General features: G+C 35.9%; 1 protein-coding gene across 7 annotated transcripts in view; it reads right to left on the bottom strand.

The window, feature by feature from the left end:
* Positions 1 to 24,008, bottom strand: part of CCSER2 (coiled-coil serine rich protein 2) — an 86,006-nt gene that overhangs the window by 42,922 nt on the left and 19,076 nt on the right. For all 7 annotated transcript variants that reach the window (XM_064513731.1, XM_064513733.1, XM_064513732.1 and 4 more), the window contains one exon: positions 1,493 to 1,583. In XM_064513731.1, the coding sequence (XP_064369801.1) occupies positions 1,493 to 1,583 (91 nt within the window). The remainder of the gene's footprint in view (positions 1 to 1,492; positions 1,584 to 24,008) is intronic.

Here is a 24,008-nt window from a genome sequence, read left to right as displayed (position 1 = left end):
TTTAATGGGTTTTATATATTTATATACATAAAAGGTTAATATGCAAGTATATTAACCTTTTCTATTTTGAATAGTTTTTAAATTAATAAGTTGAATGAGTTACTGCTGCATATGCATTGCATGTTTCATAAACAAGACTTGTAGCAAGAACCTGACCAACCCTTTCAAATTGCTTCTTTTCAAACAGGATAGCAATCACTATTACTGCAAAAATACTTAGGTGCATATTCACTTGTATTGTGAACAACCGTCTAGGTATGGCATGTTATTCATTCCAGCAAGATAAGTAATCTGTATATATCTGTCTGGGCTTAGAAGATGATATTGGCATAGTAGTAACTGTATAAAAACACACCTTTTATACAAGTACTTGGGAAAGTTTATTCTGAGATTTAAAAGCCTAAGTACTGCACTTCCTATATATATCATTTTTAAAATATGATTTGCTACCATTTTGACAGATGGCAGACTATGTATTTGTTTACTGTTAACTTGGCTTCACAGCTAACACACATATAGAAGTCTTTGCCCAAAGAACTCACAGAAGCTGAATATCCTCAAAGGTCCCTGGGTAGCTGAGGAATACACGGAACAAGAAAGGCCTCTATTTCCATTCAGAGCCTATTTGTACAGTGTAAGGTGCTATGGTGGTATATACCTGATAATTCTATTTACTTGAAGACTACAATAGCCATTACAACTAAAACTGAACTTAGAAGGAAAGCTAATGTACCCATACTCGTGAGCCACTGACAAATCCTTTGAGCAGGTTGGAAATGGCCAAAAGCAAATGCCCCTGAAACTTTTTCAGGCTAGAATTTGAAAAAGCATGGCAATAAATTCCCTTTCCTAGTTCAATCTAGTCTGGATTTGTACTAATTTATTGGCATCTGTGTTCTACCATCCTCCCTGTGTAAGCTACGCCGGCATTCTCACTGACAGCAATAGTGTACAGAAAACATCCTGAAAAACAGCATCTTAAAAATTTAGGCTTTGTTACCCTGAATGGTATAAAAGAAATAAGGAGAAGGTCATCGTTTTATAGAAGAAAACCAACAATTCTCTCAAAAAGAATTATTTTAATGAATCACCATAGTTGAAATTCCTTTCTTCCCCCCACCATGAACTTTTTCAAATATAGCTGAAGCATGAAACTGAAGGACTAACTTAAAAATTTGAAGAAATTTATTCTCCTAAAATAGCTTAAGGAAACAAATACAGTCCGCAACATGGTAACATTTTTATAAAAGACAGTAGAAATTTTTAATGTTACTTAAGAACTCTTCAAATTTAAGAGCTGCAGTTGAGGACATAGAAATATGAAACTTCCTATATTTTAGAAAAAGAACTGTTACCTTAAACATAAAACAATTTTTTCTTGGAAGGGGGAAGAGTGCATCTTTAAAGCTGAAGTCAAAACAGTGAAATTCAAAAACCTCTTAAGCCCACAATACAGTTTCACAATGTACGATTTTTTGGCTGATTTACTAACCATTGTCATGAGGTGGGTCCTCAGGTAGGTCCACATCAAGCATGAGATCATCATCATCAAGATCACATGAATCAAGATTATTCAAGATATCCTACAAGAAAGAAAGAGTGAGAGAAAGCTGCTTTCATGATAATTCTACTGCTATAAAAAAAGTTTGTTTCAAAACTTTGGTGCATTTCCATTGTATACATAATCAATATTGTCAACAAACTCCCCTCTCTTAATGAGGAAATCAACCTTACTTGAGACCATTTGTAAAAACACTAATCATCAAATCTCTTGTAATCCGATACAATAACAATGCTATATGAAACAAAGCTGGATCAAAACGTGTCCTTCTGCCCAAAGAATGCTCCAAAGACTTTCCAGTTCATTTATATTCTGCCCACACCCCCAGTTAAGAACCGTTTAAAATAAAATGATTTTGCTCAGAGTTTAAAACCAATTTTGTGAAGAGCAGATGTTAAATGACCTTCATTCAGCTCTCTTGTCATAGTGATTCAAAGTTCTTAACTTCACTCAAGGAAGGGGTTGGGGGTGAGGTGGAATCTACACTATCCAGATTTAAACCTTAGTTTAAATCACAAGAGCCTTAGTGCTTCAACTCCTTTAAATGCATATAAAGATAGCCACAAACTGTTAAACTAGTCAATCATGATGAACATATTTTTTCATAATGCTGAACCACAGTTAATTCAAAATTCATCTACTCTCAGCACTCCCAATGGGCGAGGCTGAGTGATGAAACTGGAAGTAAATAAAACTGCAGATATCAGGCTAACATTCCTCCTTCCCTTTATGAATGTGCACTCACATATCACAAAAATACTATTAAAAACACTTAAGTAGGACACAAAGAAATATTAGATTATGAGTGAAGAAATGTATGCAGATTTATACTTCTGGCTAGAAACTCAAGAACAGTACCCATTGCAGCATATTTTGTATCAGCCATTCTTTCAGCCAGGTAAGGCCTCCAGTCCTATACATCAGTGGGCAAGGAATACTGTATCTTGCCATAAACAAGAAGGTGGGTTAAGCAGCGTAAAGCTTCAGGGCCCCTGACCTGGATGAGTTATCGATGAGTTACTGGCCAGCAAAGGCAGCCTTCCAACTTGATTACCAAAGGGTCCTGTCCAGATCAACATGCTGATGAGCAGCGCTACTGCCTGCTTCGCTATACCACATCACCCTCTTCAAAACAACACTCAACTGTACCTCGATCTCCACACTGGTTCCCACTGCTAGGATAAAGCTGGAGAGCTGGTTCTGTACCTTTCATACCATCTCTCCCCCAAGATCTCATCAAACAATGGAGTGCTTTAAAAACTGACTTTTTCTTAACCACTTTCTTCATTGCAGCAAGATAAAACACCAGGAAGATTATTTTGCTAACAAATTGAGTAGAATTGTATCTTAACATTTTTAAAGCTAATGCAATGCCAGCAGCAGAGATTTCTGATTTATATCAAGAGATGTGTAAGTTTTCTTCTCTTGTATATTGTTACAAGAGTGTAGCTCCATGCAGTCTAATAAGGAAAACCATTCACAATCTGGAACACTTGCAAATTTTCTCAGTCATTGGCACACCCATCTTACAAAAACAGACAAGATTCAATAGCAAGGTAGAGTTAATTGATTAATTTTATTAACATTTTTTCTCCTATTGAATCTTTCAGGGGAAAACCAAATTCACTGCTTTACACCTCTAACACCTCTCCGCTAAATCCAAATAACCAGACACTATTTTCATAACTCAGTTTACTCTGCTTTACTACACATGAGAAGGCACATAACTTAAACCAGACTTGCCACATATACTTACCTCAAATTAAGTTAAAAAAAAAAAAAAAAAAAAAAAAAAAAAAAAAAAACCCACAAACCACCAACCAAGAGAAATATTTATGGAAACTTACTGATCTCTTCACATTTGATACAGGGACATGAAATGGAGCAAGTGTTTAAAGAATGTTTAAATCTCCTCAGCCAGCTTAAACCTGTTGAGTTCACCCCCCCCCTTCTTTACGATGATGAACCCTGCATTACCTATTATTCCTCCAAATTGTTTTTCTTTTTTAGAATCCTTTATAATCAAGAAGGGTGATGCCTCTATGTGTCTTTAAATACATTGCCTAAGGCATCTTCTACTTTAATAAGAAAAAAAAATGGCCTGTTAATGAGCTAGGAAATAGCAGCTAAACATGTTTCCTGCTGCTAAGGAGCTTTGGTCTGGGACAGCAGCAAGTGAACACCTACAATCCTTCCACGTGTTTTGTCAGCCAGCAGAGACTGGAATACTCCCAAGGTTTTGATGAGAACTTAAGGCTTCCAACAGCTTTTCTGGCCAACAACACTTAAAATATTCAGTTATCAGCACTGAGCTCTGCTGCCTTTTGTCTTTTAGATTGCAGTTCATATAGAGCTGTTTCTAAAATTACAAGAAAAATGTCATGTTGCATAGGTATGCTAATTGTACAAGAAAAATGCAATAAAGAGTTAGTATTAATGGAATATATATTCCATCCAAAAATACACTCCGTCTGGTACAAAGAAAAATGTAACTGTAGTGTGGGGAATGTCAAATTAGCAGTAAGACGACAAGCTGACTCCCCATCCCTTCTGAATACCCGCTGCAGGAAAACTGAGGTCGTGACTGTAGATATTCAGCTGCTAGTGCTGTACTTCTGAAATGCCATGACAGGCAAGAAGTGCAGTGCTTCCATCACAGAACCCAGAGCCCTTTCTACTTATCATTCAAAGAAAGTTAAACTTATCGATACCAAAGCGATTATAATGTACAAAACAAAGCAGACTGCATGTCTAAGAAAATTGTTAATGGTTATACAGCTCTGAAATTCTTCAGCTCTATTTTCCTAAATCCCAGGTAAGAGCCATAGCTTTAAAGTCAGCTATTGGATTCAAGCATTTCACATCTGCCTCTTTCTTAAGAGCAGAAGCAGAAATGCGGATTTATTTAGGTTTAAGGGCCTTATCAAGACTATTCATGGGACCAATATTGAAAAAAATCACCAAATATTGAGTAAAATAAATGTTCTGTTATTTATTTCTCACTGGATAATAACTTCATCAGTAAATACCTGACCAAACACTCACATGCAGACCATCAACACGCTGTTGATCTGCTATCTGTTGAATTTGGGAAAGAGTATGAGATGAGAATAGTTCACATTTGCTGGGTTTTTTTTGTAAGGCATTAACAATATGGAAAGGTGGAAAAACTGAGATAGGACTACCCATTTTGCCTATATTTCAAAATCCTACCTGAATAGCATTACTACGTACAGCATTCTATGTATCTGGGGATCCTGTATTATCAGGACATTATGAATAGTAATAAAAACTATGGAAAAGCTTTCACAAAGAAACTGAAGCCATTTAAAGAAAATATGAATTTAGCATTGAGGAGAATAAACAATGTAAATATTCACTACTTTTCTATTTCTATTAATTTAAGTTTTTCCAAGAACTCAAAGACTTTTAAATAATGGCCATTTTTTAAACAATTCTGCAAAGCACAGGTGCATTTAAGAGGAAAATTCAGTTTGTTGGTTGATAAATTATTTTTATCCTATGTTTACAACTTCAAAATTGGTATGAACAAGCATTTTCTCTCTCTGTTGGGGAAATTTAATGAAATGAACATAAATATTAGATTACAAGTGACCAGAAATACATAAGAAATTTAGGAACACTTGTCATTATTGTGCGGAAGTATTAAAAAAACGCACAATGTAAAAACACAATATCAAGATTGATAACTCATAAACCTAGATAAGCCACTTTATTATCTCTGTATCCGAACTCAGAAGTCTAATGATATCAGAGCAGGGTCAGCATCTAAGATACCAAACACACATTTCTGTCAACAGCACATTTCATCACGTTTCTCTAATTGTATATTCTTGAACCACACTGGGGCAAATTCCATGCTAGAGAACACAACTCTGAATATGAAGTCTTTGCAAGGGTTAGGCCACAGGTGAATTTACTTAGCAGCATTTCCCACTGCTATCTACTTGGGAAACAGACAATATGAAAGTGCATGTTATCAACACCATCTTGAGACAGCTGTAAAAAACTGGAGGTTTCATCAACACAACAGTAGTATATATAAAAACTGTATTTACAGACTTCAGCTACTATTTTTATTACCATATAATGAACTAAAGTTAATTACATGGCAGTGACATTGCTAATGCATATATTCAAGAGCTATTAATATTAAAATCATGAAGCTGCTCTGGGCAATGAAGTCAAACAGAATAGGAAGTAAAAAATTCTTCAAAATGGCATCAGCTACAACCCTACAGAATATTAAATGTTTTGGCAGTTTGCCATTAAAGATTACAGTAAGACAATCCTATTTTATATAGTGAAAGGAACAATGCATCTTCAAGCAGCACATAACTTCACAAGGCTGATTTAGCACTAGATGTTTCAAGATGGTACAACCTAGAAAGAGATTAAGTTTGGGACAATAAAATCCCAAATCAAACTACAATCCTGCCCCCAAGCTTTCCCTCCAGAAAGGTTTTCAACTAAACACATGCAGCGCTTTGTTGACTCAATGTTTTTCCTATTACACTGCAGTGAGAAAGAGACGATCCATTACTGTTGGAACAAGAACTGAATAAATTTAGAACCCCAATAGCAGTGAATACTCACACTGTGTAAGTAGATGGGAAAGGAATAAATTAAAAGGAAAGGGTACAGGCTGGCAAACACCAGGTTTAGCCGGTTTCCATCAGTGTTCTGTAAGTTCTTTCTGCAGTGATTGCCCTCAGGTGCTATGTTTTAGCAAAGGCTAACTAAGCACACACCAACAGCTCACCCACAGCTTGTTTGTTTGCCCCATTCATTGGATATGTACAGTTTAGCATCACTTTCTCAGGTATAAGAATATTAAGTTCTTAAGAGCAATGCTTTGAAGATCAGAGGCACTGTACAGCAGCTACTTTTACTGAAGCAGAACAAATTTAAAGTTCTACGTAAATTTGTGTCCCATCCATCATAATGCACTGGAGTAGCAAAATGTTCTTTTAAAAAGTTTTTCCTAAAATTCCTCAGCCAATGTATATAAGCACTTTTTTCCGCTCAGGAACAGTATTTTACAGTCCCCCAAGTAAGTTCTGTTTAGCTTAACAGTTAGACCTAGGCAAGAGACCTGATTATCAGCTTTCCCATTTCTTGAAATAAGGATGTAACATTCACAATAAATTATACTGTGCCCAATATACAATAAATTACAATGTATCCAAATTGGAAAAAAAAAAAAAGATACATTTCCTTTTTACTAAATGCAAAAAATGTGTAGCTGTGGAAGCTTATAAAGCAATGTATATTATACTGGAATAAAAAAAAAAAGGAAGGAATTCGGTGATTAGGGTCAGTGCAGAAATACAAAACAATACCAGATAATACACCCTCAATCAAATCATTTTGGAGAGTGTTCACAGAATTGAAAAGGGCTTGAGCTCAAACTACCATTTAGCATTTTCCCTTCTCCTTTCGCACTTAAGGTTTTACCTTGCTCAAAAAGCAATTGTGCTGGGGTAGTCAGGAACTTTTAGTGAATAATAGGAATATTATTTTACCTTTTTCCACAGTTCAAGGTCTCAGATGTCAATCATTTTTTCTGCCTTTAGAAACAAGGTTGTTAAAGGAAAGTAGCTAATGATTATTATTACTGATTTACTGACTTAGGGCTTGCTTCCAACAATAATCACATACTCCTGAAAAATGGAAGTGAATGCTCACATGCAATTTAAGTATTCCACAGTGATTATTTAAACTGAAAGTGCATACAAATGTCTACAGCTTGATTTGCTGTATGCCCTGATTTCTGAAGCCTATATGCACAATTTTTTTGTTCTATTTTCTTGCTCAAAAAGAGCATACAAGAGCATTTACATATAGACCATTAAACACAAAAGACCAGCTTGCTAACTTGCTTCAAACAGCAAAAATATTAAAAGGGGGGACATTCCACTTTTGGGGGAAAATGAAACTATATAGAAAGTACTTCTGGAAACTCAACATTTCATAGCATTTAGATGAGTAACACTATTATTACAGCAAAAGATGTCATGTGTCATCTATAGCATCAGTATGTAAATAACTTTGTCATGTCTCTTTTTGATATTAATATTCACCTACTACATTCCCAGGTTACTGACAGTACATTTACAAAAGCTTTGTCTGACATTAAAGTAACCTAATTTAGTTAAAAACTTTAGCGTTAAAGCTGGCTGGATATCATAAAAGGTAAACATGTTAGACTATTTACAGTAGATACTAAGTTGTTTACCTAAAGAATTAACACAATAGCAATTACAGATCACTGTTGAATTACAACATCTGTTACAGCATGTTCTGTTTATCTAGTTACACTTTAATCTCTCTGTACAAACAAATCACTAGTAGGTTAGAATCCGACTTCAGGCTTGTATTTAGTTATTCTTACAGTGCCATGAGATACTCCTTTTGATGAAAGTGTATTATAGCAAATATCAGTAATGACCAGCATTTTATGACTTCCAGTATTTAAAGGTGATTTAGTTACTCATAACTCTGTCAGTCTTTACAGTCAATTAGGCTAAAATTTTCTATGCCTACCTCAAGTCGATTCTAACTTTTCAGTAAGAGAGTAAACAGTTTCTTGGAAACTGTTGAAAAAAAGCAATTTCATTTGTCCACATAAGTTTTTTTAAAAAAGTTTTTACATTGAAAAGTTCTCATATACACATCCTGGAAGAGAAAGCTTGAAATTTAGATTTCTCTGACAGTTCTCTGGAACAGGGATCCCAGCTTGCATCAAAGCTTGGTATGAGTATCAAACTTGAAAGCTACTGAAAAACTAATCAACTAATCAGAATATTTTAAGAGGTGGCTTGCAGAATGACATTTAAACCATTCCAACAGTAAATAAATATAAATCAAAAGCCCTCCCAATGGAATTCTGTCAGACTTAAGAGTCTCCAAAATACCAGAATTACTGTTATAGGCCTTTTAGAGAAGCACAAACATTTTAAAAATATGATTTTATATACAAAAACAAGTCTTAGGAAAAACAGCATTTCTGTTAGTATTACAACATTCTTCTCCGAAAACTTAAGAAAAGCAGTTGTCAAAGTCGCTAAATCACTTAAAGATTTAAAGACAGGTGTCCCCATATTCCACAAAATAAGTCAAATATCTTGGTCAGAAGTCACCCACATTCTTTTTCCACTGCCAAAGAGAATGTATTAAAAAACCCTTTGGCCTCTACATTACCATGGCAACAAAGCCACACTACAATGTTTAACATGAGTCTAACGCTGTGGCAATAGATATATTACTGCAAGTTCAGCAATATTCATTTTGCCAAATATTATCATATAGGAGGAAAGAATAATCAAAGTAAGTTCCCCTTAAATAAAAGCCTCTTGAAACAACAGATTATGCAAGGGAGAGCACTGGGAGAGAAAGCTTAATTTCCAGGTAAAGGCTCTGTGAAGTAACTACTGGTTTCAGGCTGATTTTCCAGTTGATGCACCCAACAATGGAGTCATCACGTTGGCAGCCTCAGAAGAATAGAACGAATGTTGTATGGAGAGATTACCTTACACATCCTTTCAACGCATAAGATAACACTTCAGAACAGGACTATGGTAGTGCATTGTACCACCATTTGTATTTTTTATTGCAACAAACTCAGTTTCAGAAATTCCCTATCCTACCCCTGAGCAATAAAGTTCTTTTTGAGATCACATTACTCAAAAAAAAAAATTTGGATAAGATAGCTAAACAGACATTGTACCTTTCGTCACAAACTTCCTCCAGTCCAACAGGTTTAAAAGTTACCAAATAAGAAAAGCCTCCTCTGTTATTATTTTCAAAGTTAAGAAAAACGTCACAATGCTGCCTCGATACATATCGCAGCAATACAACAGAACAGCAAAGTATGACTGCTATACAAAGCCACTAAGACAGGGCTGAATGAGAGGCTAGCCACAAGATACCTAGTTTCTAAGCATTACTGGGAAAAAGTAGTATAAAGAGCACGGAGATTATTAAAAAACAAAAATGAAGACAAACAGAAAACACTCAAACAGAAGTTAATTCATAGGAAGGTCAATTCATAGGACATTAGTTTTGAACAACAGAAAAGCACAAAGAAATAAAAGACAGCTTTCAAACTACTGTTTCTGAAGAGCAACCTAGGTATGTTTCCTCCGATCATCAAAAATACCTACCGTCAAAACGAACTTAGCCTACGTGCTTCTGCTTTGTCTAAACAGGAGGGTTAGATGTGGTGCATCAGAAAGGCAAACACTCCAAAAATCTGAAGGAGGAGCGGAGCTAAAGCTTCTGCAGTCATTCCTCCACAACTGGAATTCTTGGTAATAAACATCAGCTGAAAATGTGAAAAGTGTACTTTTCCTCAGACTAGATATGCATTAGATTTCTCCTTCACTTTCGGCTAAAACGCTACAGCTTTTCTTAGATTATATTTTCATTACATGCAATATTGTATCCAAATCTCTTTGTATTTAAAGGATACGGCAATAATTCTACCAATATGGCAGAAATATCCCCCCCCCAAAAAAGTAACAAGACGACCACCACTTTTCCACCCTTACATTAATTATTCATATTGTTTCTTTTTCTATGATCTACAGCCATCATAAAAAAATGCATTAAGACAAAGCATTCCAGACGAATTGTACTACTGCTTTCTAGGAACAGGAATCAGTAGGCCTGTCTCTGCATTTTAGTGTTGATAAGACCACCCAGATGGATGTTTTTGGCATGAAATTTGAATACAAGTGGTTATACTTTCAAAACAGAATGCCTTTTGTTGTCTTTATGGCTCATACACCTGACAAAGTAAGGATCATTGCAGTGAACTGATATATTTTTGGAAGATAAAGAACAAAAGTATAGCGCTGTGCTTATAAAATTCTCTATATTTTAATATTTGAAATGGGAAGAAATTGTACTACTTCCCATCTGAAAGTGACTCATAACTCTGTAGTGTCAAAGTGTACTACAAGACTTATGCTCTGCTAAAGGAAGGATACTGTTTCTTATTTGAAATGTTCTTTTGCAAATAAAAATATATGTGTATTTTAAGTTCTGACAAATCAGCAATTTTAGATGCACAGAACTCCGTAGACATTTTCACGCTCATTTTCTATACAGTAGTGTATGTTGAGCTTCTTCTGGTGAGACACCTGAAACTAAGAGTAGGCTTTTCACAATCAAGATTCTTCAGCAGAAAAGGAAGAAAACAAAAAGTGCATGGAGAAAAGTTCAACAAGCAGAAGATAAGCATGAGTAAAGGGAGAGAAGTAAGGAAGGAATCTCTCCAAGAAACTCAAGTAAAGGGAAGGGTTTGAAGGTGGTATAGAAATTAACAAAGTATCATTTCAGGTACTTGGAAGAAAGCAAGCAGGAAGAAGCTTTTAAAAAACAAACAAACATTGAGCAGACTCCATGGGCAACTCAATCACCTGGAAGGCAGGGAAAGGATAACTGCAAAAGTAAGCAAAATAAGATTGAAGGCTGACAGTAGGGAGGAGAAGAAAAGACCTTCAGGAACTATTTTCAGCATTTGGCACACTTGGATAGGGACAGAGAAAAGATGAATAAATGGGAATTGAACAAGTCTCAAAAAAGGCAACGCTGAGTAAAAACTGAATAAGACTGCTAAGTGAAGGAAGAAAGCTGAGAGAAGATAAAGACTTGTTTTACACTGAATGGACAACCAGGCATCGGGAAAGAGAAAAAACGCCACTTACTGTGAGGCAGACCAAAGAGAAAACACTCCAAACAAAGTCATAAGAGCAGAGGAAATCACACGGGGAAGAGGGGAAAAAAAAAAAAAAAAGAAAAGAAAAAGGAATAGAACTCTGCAGGATACCAAAAATAGGAGATAGGAAAAGAGTTACTTTAAACACTGTACATTGCAACTCACATTTGAGATAGTTACGCCCAACATCGAAACAAGTATTGCACCATTTTTTTTCATGCTCTAAAAGGAGAGTTGCCATGGCTACAAATGCAACAAGAGCTATGTTCTGAATATGCAAGACATTTGATGTTTAATTATTAGATATAACAGTCTTTATATAAGCCTTTGTTATTGTTGAAAATAGAGAAGCACTGTATGTTCTACCTAGGTTTACTGCACATAGACAGGAAATAAGTATTAGTTTACATAATTGCCCACTATACTTCAAGAAGTAGCTATGCTTACTGCTTAAGAAAATCTTTTTTTAAAATCAGATATCAAAAATGCATTAAAAGGCTGCAATTCAACAGCATGGTGACAAGAGAGAAAGGGAAAACAGAAATATTAACTATCCTGTTGAGACTTCATCAATTCACATGCAACACCACTTTCCAAGCACACAGTGCAAGTTACATCCCACAGCCACAAAAAGCATTCCTTTACTGCCATCTAGCCTCCATCAGTGAATCTACAAAAATGAAATTGGGCAGCAGGGAAGCATTCAGTCCATCTTCCTGTAAAAACCTAGTAAGGCTGAAGAACATTTTGTTAATTGCAGTTGTTGTTTTTTTTTTTTTAATAGGAAGATGCTTTTAATACAAAGTATCTGATTAACTGTAGAGCACAATGATAGAAAGCCATCAACAGCAAGTGTAAATTATAGCAGAAATAACTGGAGACTGAAGGAATGTAGTCCTTTTTACTCATTGCTTCCAGTCTATTTTCAGAAAAGTCTACCAATATCAGAAGTCTAGCATTACTTTTACAGTTTACCTACAAATAATGGAACATTTCAAATTACAAAGCAGTAATTGCTACTGGTTCTATTAACTGGCAAAAGTTATTGTGAATGATGAAGTCTCTACTGACTCACACTTAGATTAAAGTTGTCAGGCTTTGCTTTCAGGAAAACAGTGAGAGGAGGACCACCTTCAGAATCAGGGGAAAAATACCTACTTAAATTTAAGCAGTTTGCTTCCTCAGACTTCAAGGTTATCAGACATCTTGGATAATGAGTCCTCTGCTCATTTCTAGGCATCAATAAAGACAAACCAATGGCCTCCTCCTTCAGCTCCTAAAATGCATTCCAGTTTGGTGTTCCAGACTCTTCTTTGGGATGTGCATTACCAGTGCATTTGAAAGATACTTAACACATGAAATATCAAAACCAAGCTATTTTAATTCCAGAATTCAATTATAATACAACATTATATCAGCGACTCTGAGCTGAGAACGGAATGAAACCATAACCTCAAAATTTGGAAGAAAAGCATGTGCAGGGTTGCTACCAGGAGATTAGTTAAGCTTCTTCTACATAGTAAGTTTTAACTATGCTCTAGCTAGATTTTAGCATAATCTGAATAGGACTTATTACACAGCATTAGTGTGCTCAGTTCTTATACAGGCAGCTTAATACATTTATTTCTAATTAAAACCCCCCCTCACACACACACACACGCACCCCTCCTACCTATTTTCCATTAATTCTGGTTTGTCCAGTCTTTCTGTAGACAAACTGCTATCAACACAGGAATTGTCCTGGCACTTACTTGCACAGTTGCAAAAATATTAAGCTACTACATTATCCTGACATATTTCAATAGCATGAACAAACCAGGTGCACAAAAAGGCTGAAAATGCTGTTTACTCTAGTGTGGAAAAAATGGCCCTTTGTTAAATTTCCAGTCTCAAGGAACATGACAATTAGAGTCATAAGAGGGTGCCTTGCAGCTTAATATCACTATAACCTAATCACTACATTAGGTGTTCTTAAAAATAAATAAATAAGACTTCCTATCAAGTTTAAATGTATCCTGTATTTAGAACTGTGGAGACGGTAAAACTGAAATTGGGTGTATACATTTCATCTACAGCACACTAATCAGTGTGTCCTACAAAAGACAACTGACCCTAAAATGTATAAGGCACTTGTCCCCTAAATTTCTGATCTTTAGCAACTCAGGGGAGGGGGGATAGGGAAGGTGCACATAGGAGGTGTCAGCACTAGCATTCTTATAACTTAATATAGCAACACAACTTTGGATAAATAAAGAAAAAAATGAGAGTGTGCGCTAATCTAGGGGTTTTAAACCAAATTACCTATGAAATGTTCAAAAACCTGGTTGGATATTAATGTCCTATTTTACATATTCTAAAAAAATTTGCGTTTCTTGTTTGTGCTGATAACTTAAAAAGCTACTCCAAGAAGTTTAAGTCTCCACTCTTCTCTTTGGGTACATGCTTACCTGCTCACTATAGTTTCAAGACTTGCTACGTGTAAGGAAAACAATGCATCATATTTTTTTAAAAATGTAGCAATACAGAGCTACGTGAAATACACTAGAGTAATTACAAAGATTTCTCGTTACAGGAGAAATCATATCACTTGTTAGTATAAGGAAAAAACTGAAAAAGAATAAATTCACCTTAAAACATAACATTGGATAGGCAGAGTTACCAACTCATACTGGACACCTCACTTACAAGCTTATGAAATACAAGAAGTGCTAATTGCTACCAGCACTTATTTTCAGTATTTCATGGAACAACATAATCTCTGCTGCTCTCTCTCTACCTTACAAATTCAAAGATGTCATTAAGGGCTACCACAGTGAAACATGGAAGTACAAGTGAAGTTGCCTTTCTTGATTTTACCGACCAAAACAGCATGAGAAGATTTACTGTGTCAGTTCTGAATCAAGCTGCTTGCAAAGGCATATATGCTTTCCCATCCCAAAGGAAAAAAGATAATTTGCCATAAAAACTTGTTCACAAAATGTCAGCCTCTCAAAGCAACACCACAAGAGATTTGTGCCCGGTGACATAATCATATAACCTCTTAATAACACTTGACAGTGGGGATAAGTACATCACACAAGACAGACAGAAAAGCCATCTCATTAAGTAACTTAGTTTCCCACTACCTCCCATTGCTGTAACAGTTAAGCTGTAAAGCTGCAGACAGCAGTGGTGGTAGGAGAGTAGGCAGTTGCTATTGTCAATCTGAAGACAATACCTCCAAAATCATGATGTTTCCTACAATGCCATGAGCAGTGCAAATGACGTACTTTCTTGACATATCATCAATGCCATAAGCAGAAAACTGGTTGTCAGCAAACTCTAGTGAAAGAATGATCAAGGAACACTGCTAACTAAACATACTGAAACTAGCATGCACTCTTAATTCAGTACTAAGACAAGTAATAATTATAGACTGAATTTTACATAGCAGTCGGTTTTCTATTAAAACCGTAACTGTAGACATGTTTACCAAAGATGCTCTAATCCTGAACAAAGATGTCCGTATTATCTGTTCATAATGGAGACTAAACGCAAAAAGGTGACACTTAGCTAGCCTCTGAAACAAGAAAGCCTGACCGTCAATTCTTCTCCAAACATAAACAGAGGAATCGTTTTCCAAATATAAATTTTTAGGCCTAACTAAGGACATGAAAAAACAATGCCACAGACTTCTCTATTGTCATATCGGAAAAAATGCAGGCAATCATATCACTAATGAGAACTATGAAATTAGAACAGTACAACTCTTCAGCTGAATCCTCAGCTTCATTTTTTCCAGTGTCTGCAAGACAGCATGAGATATTATGATAAAAAACACAGAATTCAGACGTGACCATATTAGCTTAAATGGAGGTTACCAGCAACATTACCTTCAGATAAGTGGCACAGAGACACATGCCAGTGCAAAAATGCCTTTCTAGGCTTACATCTGTATTAGACTCTAATCCCGGAATCACCGTATTTCCCAGCAGGAAAAGGGAAGTTTGAACTACTTTACAGAGCAAGACAATTGCCACAGCTTTTTCTCAAGGGCATTCTAAGCAGAAACAGCAGCTTATCAAGCTAATGTGTTTCCAAGAAATCCTTTTATATCACAAATTCAGACCTGATGCTTGCCATTATCTCAAATGTATCAGTAAAAGCTAAAATCTCACAAAAGACTACCTGGGCTACTCTGATGTCTATTGCCAAGAAAAATCTTTACTTAGAAACCAAAAAGTCATGCTTTCAGGTGAAGCAGTGTGAAGGACCAATGCATTATCCAATCTGTCAGGACAGGATTTCTTTGGGGCTGAAGGGGATAAACGAAAATTCTCTGAGCAGAAGCAGAAAATACAAAGTTCCAAACTGTCATTCCACATTAGTGATGTTATGTGCAATATAGTTCTGCCCATAAAAACTGTGTCTCCAGTACACAGGCCACAGTGGGAATTGTAGAAAGAGGTACAATATAAATTGCAAAATATCTGACACCCTCTGGGATTGCTCTTAGTCGCTTCCCAGTGTGTTCACAGATATTTCACTGTTTCCTACAATAAGTCTGCATCCAGACAGATGTGCCACTGAGAATTTCAGTCACTACCCATACTGATCTACATGTCTGTCTCAGATGATTTCTGAAGTGCATTTTATCATTGGTGTGTTTGAATACCTTCTAGGTAACAGGCAGATAAAATTTCCTCCCTCTTCACTGGCACTACATTCCCAGAGTCTCATTACTCTGAAGTACTAATAAATTCTAGAAAGTTTTCACAAAACAAATCATAACTACAGGGTGAGATTGCCCATTTTCTTCCTCTGTGGTCAAGTTACGCCACAACAGTGGTCAGATAAACTTGGCAGCAGCAAGAAAAACTAAAACATTTAGGGCTCACAGACATGCTGTGCAGCATCTTCAGCTGTTGTGCAGCTACTTCAAAATCCAAGTTAGTCTAATACAGGTATGACAAGATTCACTAAGATGAGAGCCATTATACTTAATAATTAAATACTGTCATACTGAAACAGTAATGCATTCTCCTTCCTTACAACCTCACCCCTGTACTAAAGTACAGGGCATCTAGATTCCCAGAGCAGAAATTCCAAACTCTGCAATTAGTCCTTGCTACACGAATATCTCCGGAAAAAAAGAAAAAATAAAGTATAAACACAAAATTTAAAGCTTATATTTATTAATGTTATAGTGATTTCAACTCAGAGATGGCACTGATTGAGGTGAAAGAATTGAGATTGACAGTAAACATTTTTAGATTTCAGGCACAGAACAAAATCAGACCCTCCTTAAAGAAACACACAACTGAAGTACTCAAAGGCATAGGAGGACACAAAGCAAATAATTCTCTCTATTAATATACTGCATTTGCTAGCCAAAAGACTATATAAAGATACTAAAATTTAGGAAAACACTAAGAAAAGACATGCATTCTAACAAAGGAGAAGATGCAATTACAATCAAAACTGTTCATCTGAATACAGACCTCCAAAGAAATCCCAGGTAAAATGTTTCCCCCCATTTTTCCTTAAACCTTGTCCTCTGCTTGGAGGAAGATCTTTATTGTTCTTTGCTGAACCACGTTAAGATTTTGGAGAGATAGATTTTAATCTGTTTTAGAAAATTTTACGTACAGTCTGGATAAAGAAAAGAATTGCCAGTGAAAGTCAGTTTTATGAAATAAAGCGATCTACGAAAGCAGTTTTGCTTCAGTAACATTGAGGCAACTTCTATACATTCAAAAGTGTATTTATTTAACTTTGAAGAATGGTGATTGAGAACATATGCTTTCTTTGGGGAGAAGATCAAGAAACACTATACTGAAATGAACTCAAATTCAATGACTGTAAATGTTTAATTTGTAGGACAGAATCAAACTGAAGAACTTCTACAATGAATACAATCAGTAGTATCTATGGACAGTAACAAAGTAGCATGGCATTTGCTTTTGACATTTAGATATTCCAACTCTACCTCTGGTTTCCTTCCATTAAGAGAGATAGAAAGCCAGCTCAGCTGCACTCCTCTATCAAATGCCAACCAGAACAAAAGCATAGAGAGCATGCAACACAAAAAATGAAAAATGAAGTTGTGCTTTGAAGAAGTACTTCCTATTTTCTGGAAAGAGACAGAAAGGGGTCTGGGAAGAAGTCATGTCAGCATTTTTCTATTGCCTAAACTAGAGCTGCGATAGGCTGGGAATAAGTCATAAGAAATCCTTCCTCTTGATCACTCTAAATTTGAGCGTGAGGTATAAACATATCAAGAATGTAATACATATATTGATGATAACATCAAGTATGATTACTCATTTTTAATGCATCCATTATTCTAAAGACAGACATATACACTCCATGAGACTCACTCAAGCTCACAAAGAAGTTTAGAAGATCAGGAATTGAGATTTCTCCAGTCAAAGTGTCAAAAGCATAGATTACTGAGCTATTTTATATACTAGTCACAAGGACGCTCAATCTACTAATCTTCCACTAACAGCAGATTCCAATACCAACTTGCAGACAGAAATGCAGACATGAGAACAGGAGAAAAAGCCTCAGATGCTGGAAATCTAAAGATTTCAGTGATGGCTTACATAAAGATGTCATGCAACTCTAAACACATTTAAGTGTCAGTGCGTCAATAATAAAATTAAGTATATATCCTTCAATTAAAAACAGTTTTTATTTCAAAGCAGTTTTTCTAAAAAGTTCTTTCAAATTTACCTTCAGTTTCTTAAAATTTTAGACATTTTGCACATGTAACAGGAAAAGCAGAGAGAAGAAAAAAATCAAATTTCAGTTAGCTCATTAGACAAAAACTGCTTTCCCCCCCCCCACCAGAATCTCTTAAAAAGGATGAAAATGAAGCTCCACAAGACCTTCTGAATACTCCACACTGAATGGCTCAATAAATCAGCCACTGCTTGTGATGAAAAATTTCATAAGAATGCAACCATTTTGCACTTTAAGTATACTATTGCAACTACCCAAACTGTGTTCAAGTCTGTAAACATTGCTTTTAATTCAGAAAGACTTTCTGCTAAAAATGTGACCAAACATATTCTATAGTGCTGCTAGCACAGTATGGAGACTCAATACTTATCTCTTTGGAATTAACATTCCAAATTCATACCATTTCCAAAATAATTTCAGCATCTTTATAATAGTATTGCATGGCTCCATCAAGAGAAAACGCTGGTGAAGAGATGTCATTTTCTATTTGATTTCAGGAAGTGTTGGAATCTCTCACATGGTGAAATCCAAGGTGTTCACTTCATTAAAGTCATCAAAATACACTTTCTTTAGTAAAACCCTTATATATCTGAATAGTTGCTTTTGTCCATATGTGTACACTATCTTAAGCTTATTTTTACTTGTATTTGTATTACAGCTGTGACAAAATAGTCCCAAATGGGTTTTCAAAGTCCAGTTTCTCATAGAACAAGAACTGTGGCTTTGGTATTAACACACTGAAGAAAACATATGACTAAAGAAAGGAAGACGTGTGGATGACACTCTTTACTCTGAAGAAGTAGAAGTATCAGAAGTATTCACCTTAAAATTCTCAATTCACTTGACTAGTTTTCCATAACACACAATTCTAGTCTCAAGTATGAAATATATTTCTCTTTCCTCAGGCTGAGATTAGCCAATACCACCAAAGAACCCAACAGATGAAATGCAAATTGTTATACCAAACTGCTGTTATTTGAAAAGTCAAGGTGGTAAATTTTACCAGCATAATTCAGTGCAAGTACCTAAACTTCTGGACCTGGAAGGCATTCTGCCCAGTCTCAAAAGCTAATTCAAAACCTATCATCCCAAGCTTCAACCACAAAGGGAAAAAGAACCAAAAAAAGAAAAATCTCATGAGATCTATTTCAAAATCTCATGTGATCTATTTCAAAAATACCCTGGGAAGTAGAGGAAAAGAAGTAACAATTTCAGACACTGTGGCTGAAATCCTGGCCACATGTCAATAAATGACAAAACATACATTCGCTTCAATGAGATCAGGATTTCATCCCACAAGCAATTAAATTTTAAACAAAGCAGATAAAACCCATCTGTCCCTTCAAGAAGGATTTCAATTATTGTCCCATAATCCTGTATCCTTATAATTAATTGCTCACTCTGTATATACCCAGAATACTGGCTTTATTTATTCCAGTAGAAATTAACACAGCAGAAATATGAATATCATTACTAGGACCCATATTAAAAAAAAAAAAGGCTTTTCTGTCTTTTTCTGAGACAGGGTCTCAATATGACCTGATAATACAAAGAACACTCACAAAAGCTCCCTGTCTAAACCAACCTATTAGCACAAATGAAATTGCTTTTAAAAAAATTCTTATTCTCTACCAAACATTAAAGAGAGAAGCCAAAGCTAATTGAAGATTTTGAACTTGAATTTTCACATTGACTGTTCTGCACTAGAATATTATAGTGTCTTTAAAAAAAGTACATACCTCAAAACAATCCAAACAATGATGGCTGTATTATCTAACATTCTCAATGTAAAGAAGAGCTTGACTCTAAACAAATGCGTAACAGCTCATGTTTCTCATGTGTCTACTTGCTAAAACAGACAGGAGAAAAGAGCTCTGACAAAACTTGTTTCAGCAAAAACTGCTTTATTATCTGTTATGCAGAGGAGTGCTGAGAGTCCAGTTAGGCAATATGCTTTAGGCTACATTGATTATATGTATGTTGACTAGTATTTCCAGATTTAAAAAAATGAAAACAAAAGTTTAGCAACATTGATATACCAAGACTAGACTATTGGGGGGGGGGGACCTGAAATACCTACCACATACCAATAGTTTTAGTACAAGTTCTCATTCCAAGAAATAGGAAAAAAATAACACTTGTCTATTGCATTCTGTGAAGTCAAATGAAACTTCAGTCCTGAGCAGTTATTTCAAAGGTCATTGTGGAAATCCAACATTTGGTTTTAAGTGATGTGCAACTGCCAGACTCTACTGAGGGAATGCTAACTCCCACCAGCTGCTAAATGAGTAAGCACAAGCACAAAAAATCCCTCCCCCTCCCCCCCCCCCCAAAAAAAACAAAAGCCAACAGAATTCAGCTTTAGGAACCATGAACTCCTAGAAACCTTGGTTTCTGTTCTATTTCCATAAATCACAAGGATTTAGGGTGTTTTGTTTGTTTTGTTTTTACACTAAACAAAAATGCATTGTAATTGTAAGCACAATTCAAATCTAGAGACACAGCATGTGCAGAACCACAATAGTTCTTTTTTCCTTTTTGCAATCTAACTCTTTAAAATTTTGTTTGCAAGGCTTCTGCCTTTGCTTTTAAATAACTATAATCTAAAGCTACTCATTCAGTGGCAGTGGAATGAAAAGACACTTTAATTATAACCCTTAACTTGGTTCCTGTCCTAAAGATAGCCAGGAACAGAATGGATGAAAACCCATACAAAAAAACAGCAACAAAAATTGTACCTTACGTTGTTGAGCAGCTTTCCCCCATCAAATAGTAAAGCAGCTAGGAGGTGTTGAAGGAGGTGGCTGAAATACAGGACATGAGCAAACAGTAGAGCTGAACACAGGTAAGAATATGTACAGACAAATATTGTCTATGATACTAAATTACCATGCCACCACAACCAGCCTGCTAGACATCAGCTCTCTTGCACAGAATTAAGCATCAGTGATCTGGTGCTAAGTAGCAAAAAAACAACAGCTGAAAAGAGTACAAGAAAAGCTAATAAACCAATCAATTAAAAAACTGGAAGGGAGATGGCTTCTTAGAATGTTAACCAATTGATTTGTTGCCTTGAAAATTGGAAGTGAAACACAAAAGTGGGGGTAGAGAAGGAAATCATTTTCTGTTACAGAATTAGAGAATAAAACCATCTTCATCCAGACAAGCTCTCAAAATAAAGGATATCCTACTTATCTGTAAATATCCATCACATTGTCTTATGAAAGGTTATTGAGATTTGTGTAACTGTCAAGCCTGTTCCACTGGATTGCACATTTTCCTCTATCACTGTCAATTCACTTAGTGAAGAACAGAGGGGATGTCCCAAAAGATGACAAAGTTATTTTTCCTATGACCTTAAAACCACACTCAACTGAGACTAGCAAAAACTTCTTTTCTCCTCCCAGAAAAGCAACAAAACAACTCAGTAGCCAACAAGCTCCTCCTGTTGTCTTTCCATTCTATTCCCCATTCTTGCTGTCATTCTAGAAGCCTAGTTAAAACACCCTCAGAAAAATCTGCCTTACCAAAGATGGTCAAGCCACCTCTTATCTAAGATGATCCAACAGTAGCTGCACTGCTGTTTATCACAGAAAAGCATTTAACATTGATGCTAAGGATGATACAGCCTACAAAACAAACCACACAACTGCAGGATGAAAATCTCAGCCCCACTGCTGGAAGTCCAAGTGTTGCCAAGGCTCTCACACCTACTCACACCAGGCCAACGCCAGGGAACTCCAGAACCAACTACGCGCTTCGGAGATTTCCCTGGAAACATTAATTCCAAGGGCCATTCAAACTGGCATCAGCTCCAGCACTCAAAATTCTTTAGTCTGACTCAACTGAATCTTGACACACAAATGTTAACCACCTTTGCCTCCACCACACTAGGGGATAGAAATCAGCATAATTTGGTCATGTATCTCCCAACAATTAAAACATTTGATATGCTGACTAATCACAATAATCAAAGTCTTCAACTGTTTAGTGTGCCTTTATACTCACCTCCTCCAGAGAGAAGCAATATGAAATGAAAGCTTATATTAATCTACTCAAGAGCACAATTCTTCAGAAATAATGAAAAACTGTAGCAGAAATTCTTCTGCATCTTCAGACTAAAAATAATTTGTGTTTAATCTTTAGGCAAAAAAAATCAAATATATCATGCTTTATACAACAAGCAGCACAGGAAACAAATAATGACCGCTAAAACTAATTCAACAGACATTTCAAAGAGACAATTTTCTTCAAAAGCCAAGTTAACTGAAAATATATTTCTGCACTGTAAAAATAAAAGATGCTTTATTGATATTTCTCTCATTTAAGATGAAAATCCACAATACATTAAGCACTCTAATACTGGAATAGGACTAATAGGAAAAAAAACAGTATGTGGCAAAAAAAACCCAATGTGTCTTTCTAGATTCAACAATCAGTCTTACTTGCAGCCTCCTTCTTTCTCCCCTGACTCCAAATCTCATAAATTTATTCTTCCAATTTTAATTCACTTACAATAAAGGAAGAAACAGACCAGAGTGAACAAAAACGTATCAAAAGCTCCTAATGCACCTTTGCTCCATGACACTTGCAACAGCTTCTATCAATCAGAACAGCTGAGATGGATTATCAATTCATAAATATTTGCAAATTAATGTGTGGAGCTCACATGAATCAAAAGACTAGATAAATAGTCCAAAAGCACAAGAGTCCTTCACTTCCGTTTGATAAATTGCATTGAATATCTCAAAAATGTCTATTGAATATTCATCCCAACAAGGTTTAAAAACTTCAATTATTTTCTGGTGTGTGCATGCGTGTTTCAGTGGGAGAAGGGTGCTTGTTTTTGCAGTGCCCTACATAAACTCCTCCACTCCCCCCACACACATCAATGAAGCTCCATAGTTCCTTCTGGAAAATCTCAAAATGCTTTTCCAAGCTGGCCATAACCACCATGAGAAGTTGGATACTGTTAGAAACTGTTTCTAAACCCTCTTTAAGCACTTCATCATAATTTAAGACAGAAAGTGAACAGTACCACAGACACGTGAAAAATAAATCAGGAATTTGTCTAGAATTCCAATCTCAAAATATCAAAGAAAGTCCCATGAAAAAGATACGGAATCACGGGCTTCTGTGGAAAAAAATTGCCTGCTAGCAGTCCCAGCATTATTTCACCACACATCATCTTTAGAGTGCACTCACTGAAGTGAACAAGAGTGCCTTGTCTTGTCTTGTCTTTTACCCTGCTTTACTCATCATTCCAAGAAGTAAAAGAAATGTAGTTCCATACTGATACAGGTTGGGACAAATAACATGTAACAATGTGTAATTTGCCTATTGATACCATGTAATGATATATTTACACAGGAGAAATTTCAGGTGACATCTGCTGTTCTGCTCTTGGGCTAGAGCAGACAGCCCTAACAAAATTACAATTTATTCAAAGTTTATTGAGTAGGGCCTACAAGCCCTATTCTAGTTGGAAAACATCTTCATTAATGGTACTGGCAGTTATGACATGACACCTAACATGCCTGAAACATATGAAGCCTGAGACACTGATTGCTAATTCTTTTTGTTAGAAATTCTGAATGGTTATTTTCACATTAATAAAATCTGAGTTACTAAGTAAGTATTTCTATGAAAAGGGAGGAAGGACAGACAGAGGAAATTTTCCTCAAGCCAATGGGAATGCTGAGGCTGGCTACTTGTTCTCAGTTGGAGAATCAGAGCGCAGCAGCTAGCCTCTGTCCATTCTTCGGACTGAATGATGTTTGCTGCAGACTAGTTATGAGTTCAGCAATAAGATTCTGTTATGTATCTTGCATATCACATTCCAGACATGCTAAAGACAGAGTTCTGCCCATCTGATAAGCCAGAGTTAAGGATCTACCTTAAAGACTCTGTGCTTGAACCAACTGTGACAAGTCAAAATACATTTAGGTTCAAAGGGGTCCTATAGAGATACAGAAT

Source organism: Dromaius novaehollandiae, chromosome 6 (assembly GCF_036370855.1).
Source record: "Dromaius novaehollandiae isolate bDroNov1 chromosome 6, bDroNov1.hap1, whole genome shotgun sequence".
Taxonomy (NCBI): domain Eukaryota; kingdom Metazoa; phylum Chordata; class Aves; order Casuariiformes; family Dromaiidae; genus Dromaius; species Dromaius novaehollandiae.
This window is presented reverse-complemented; position numbering and strand designations above follow the sequence as displayed.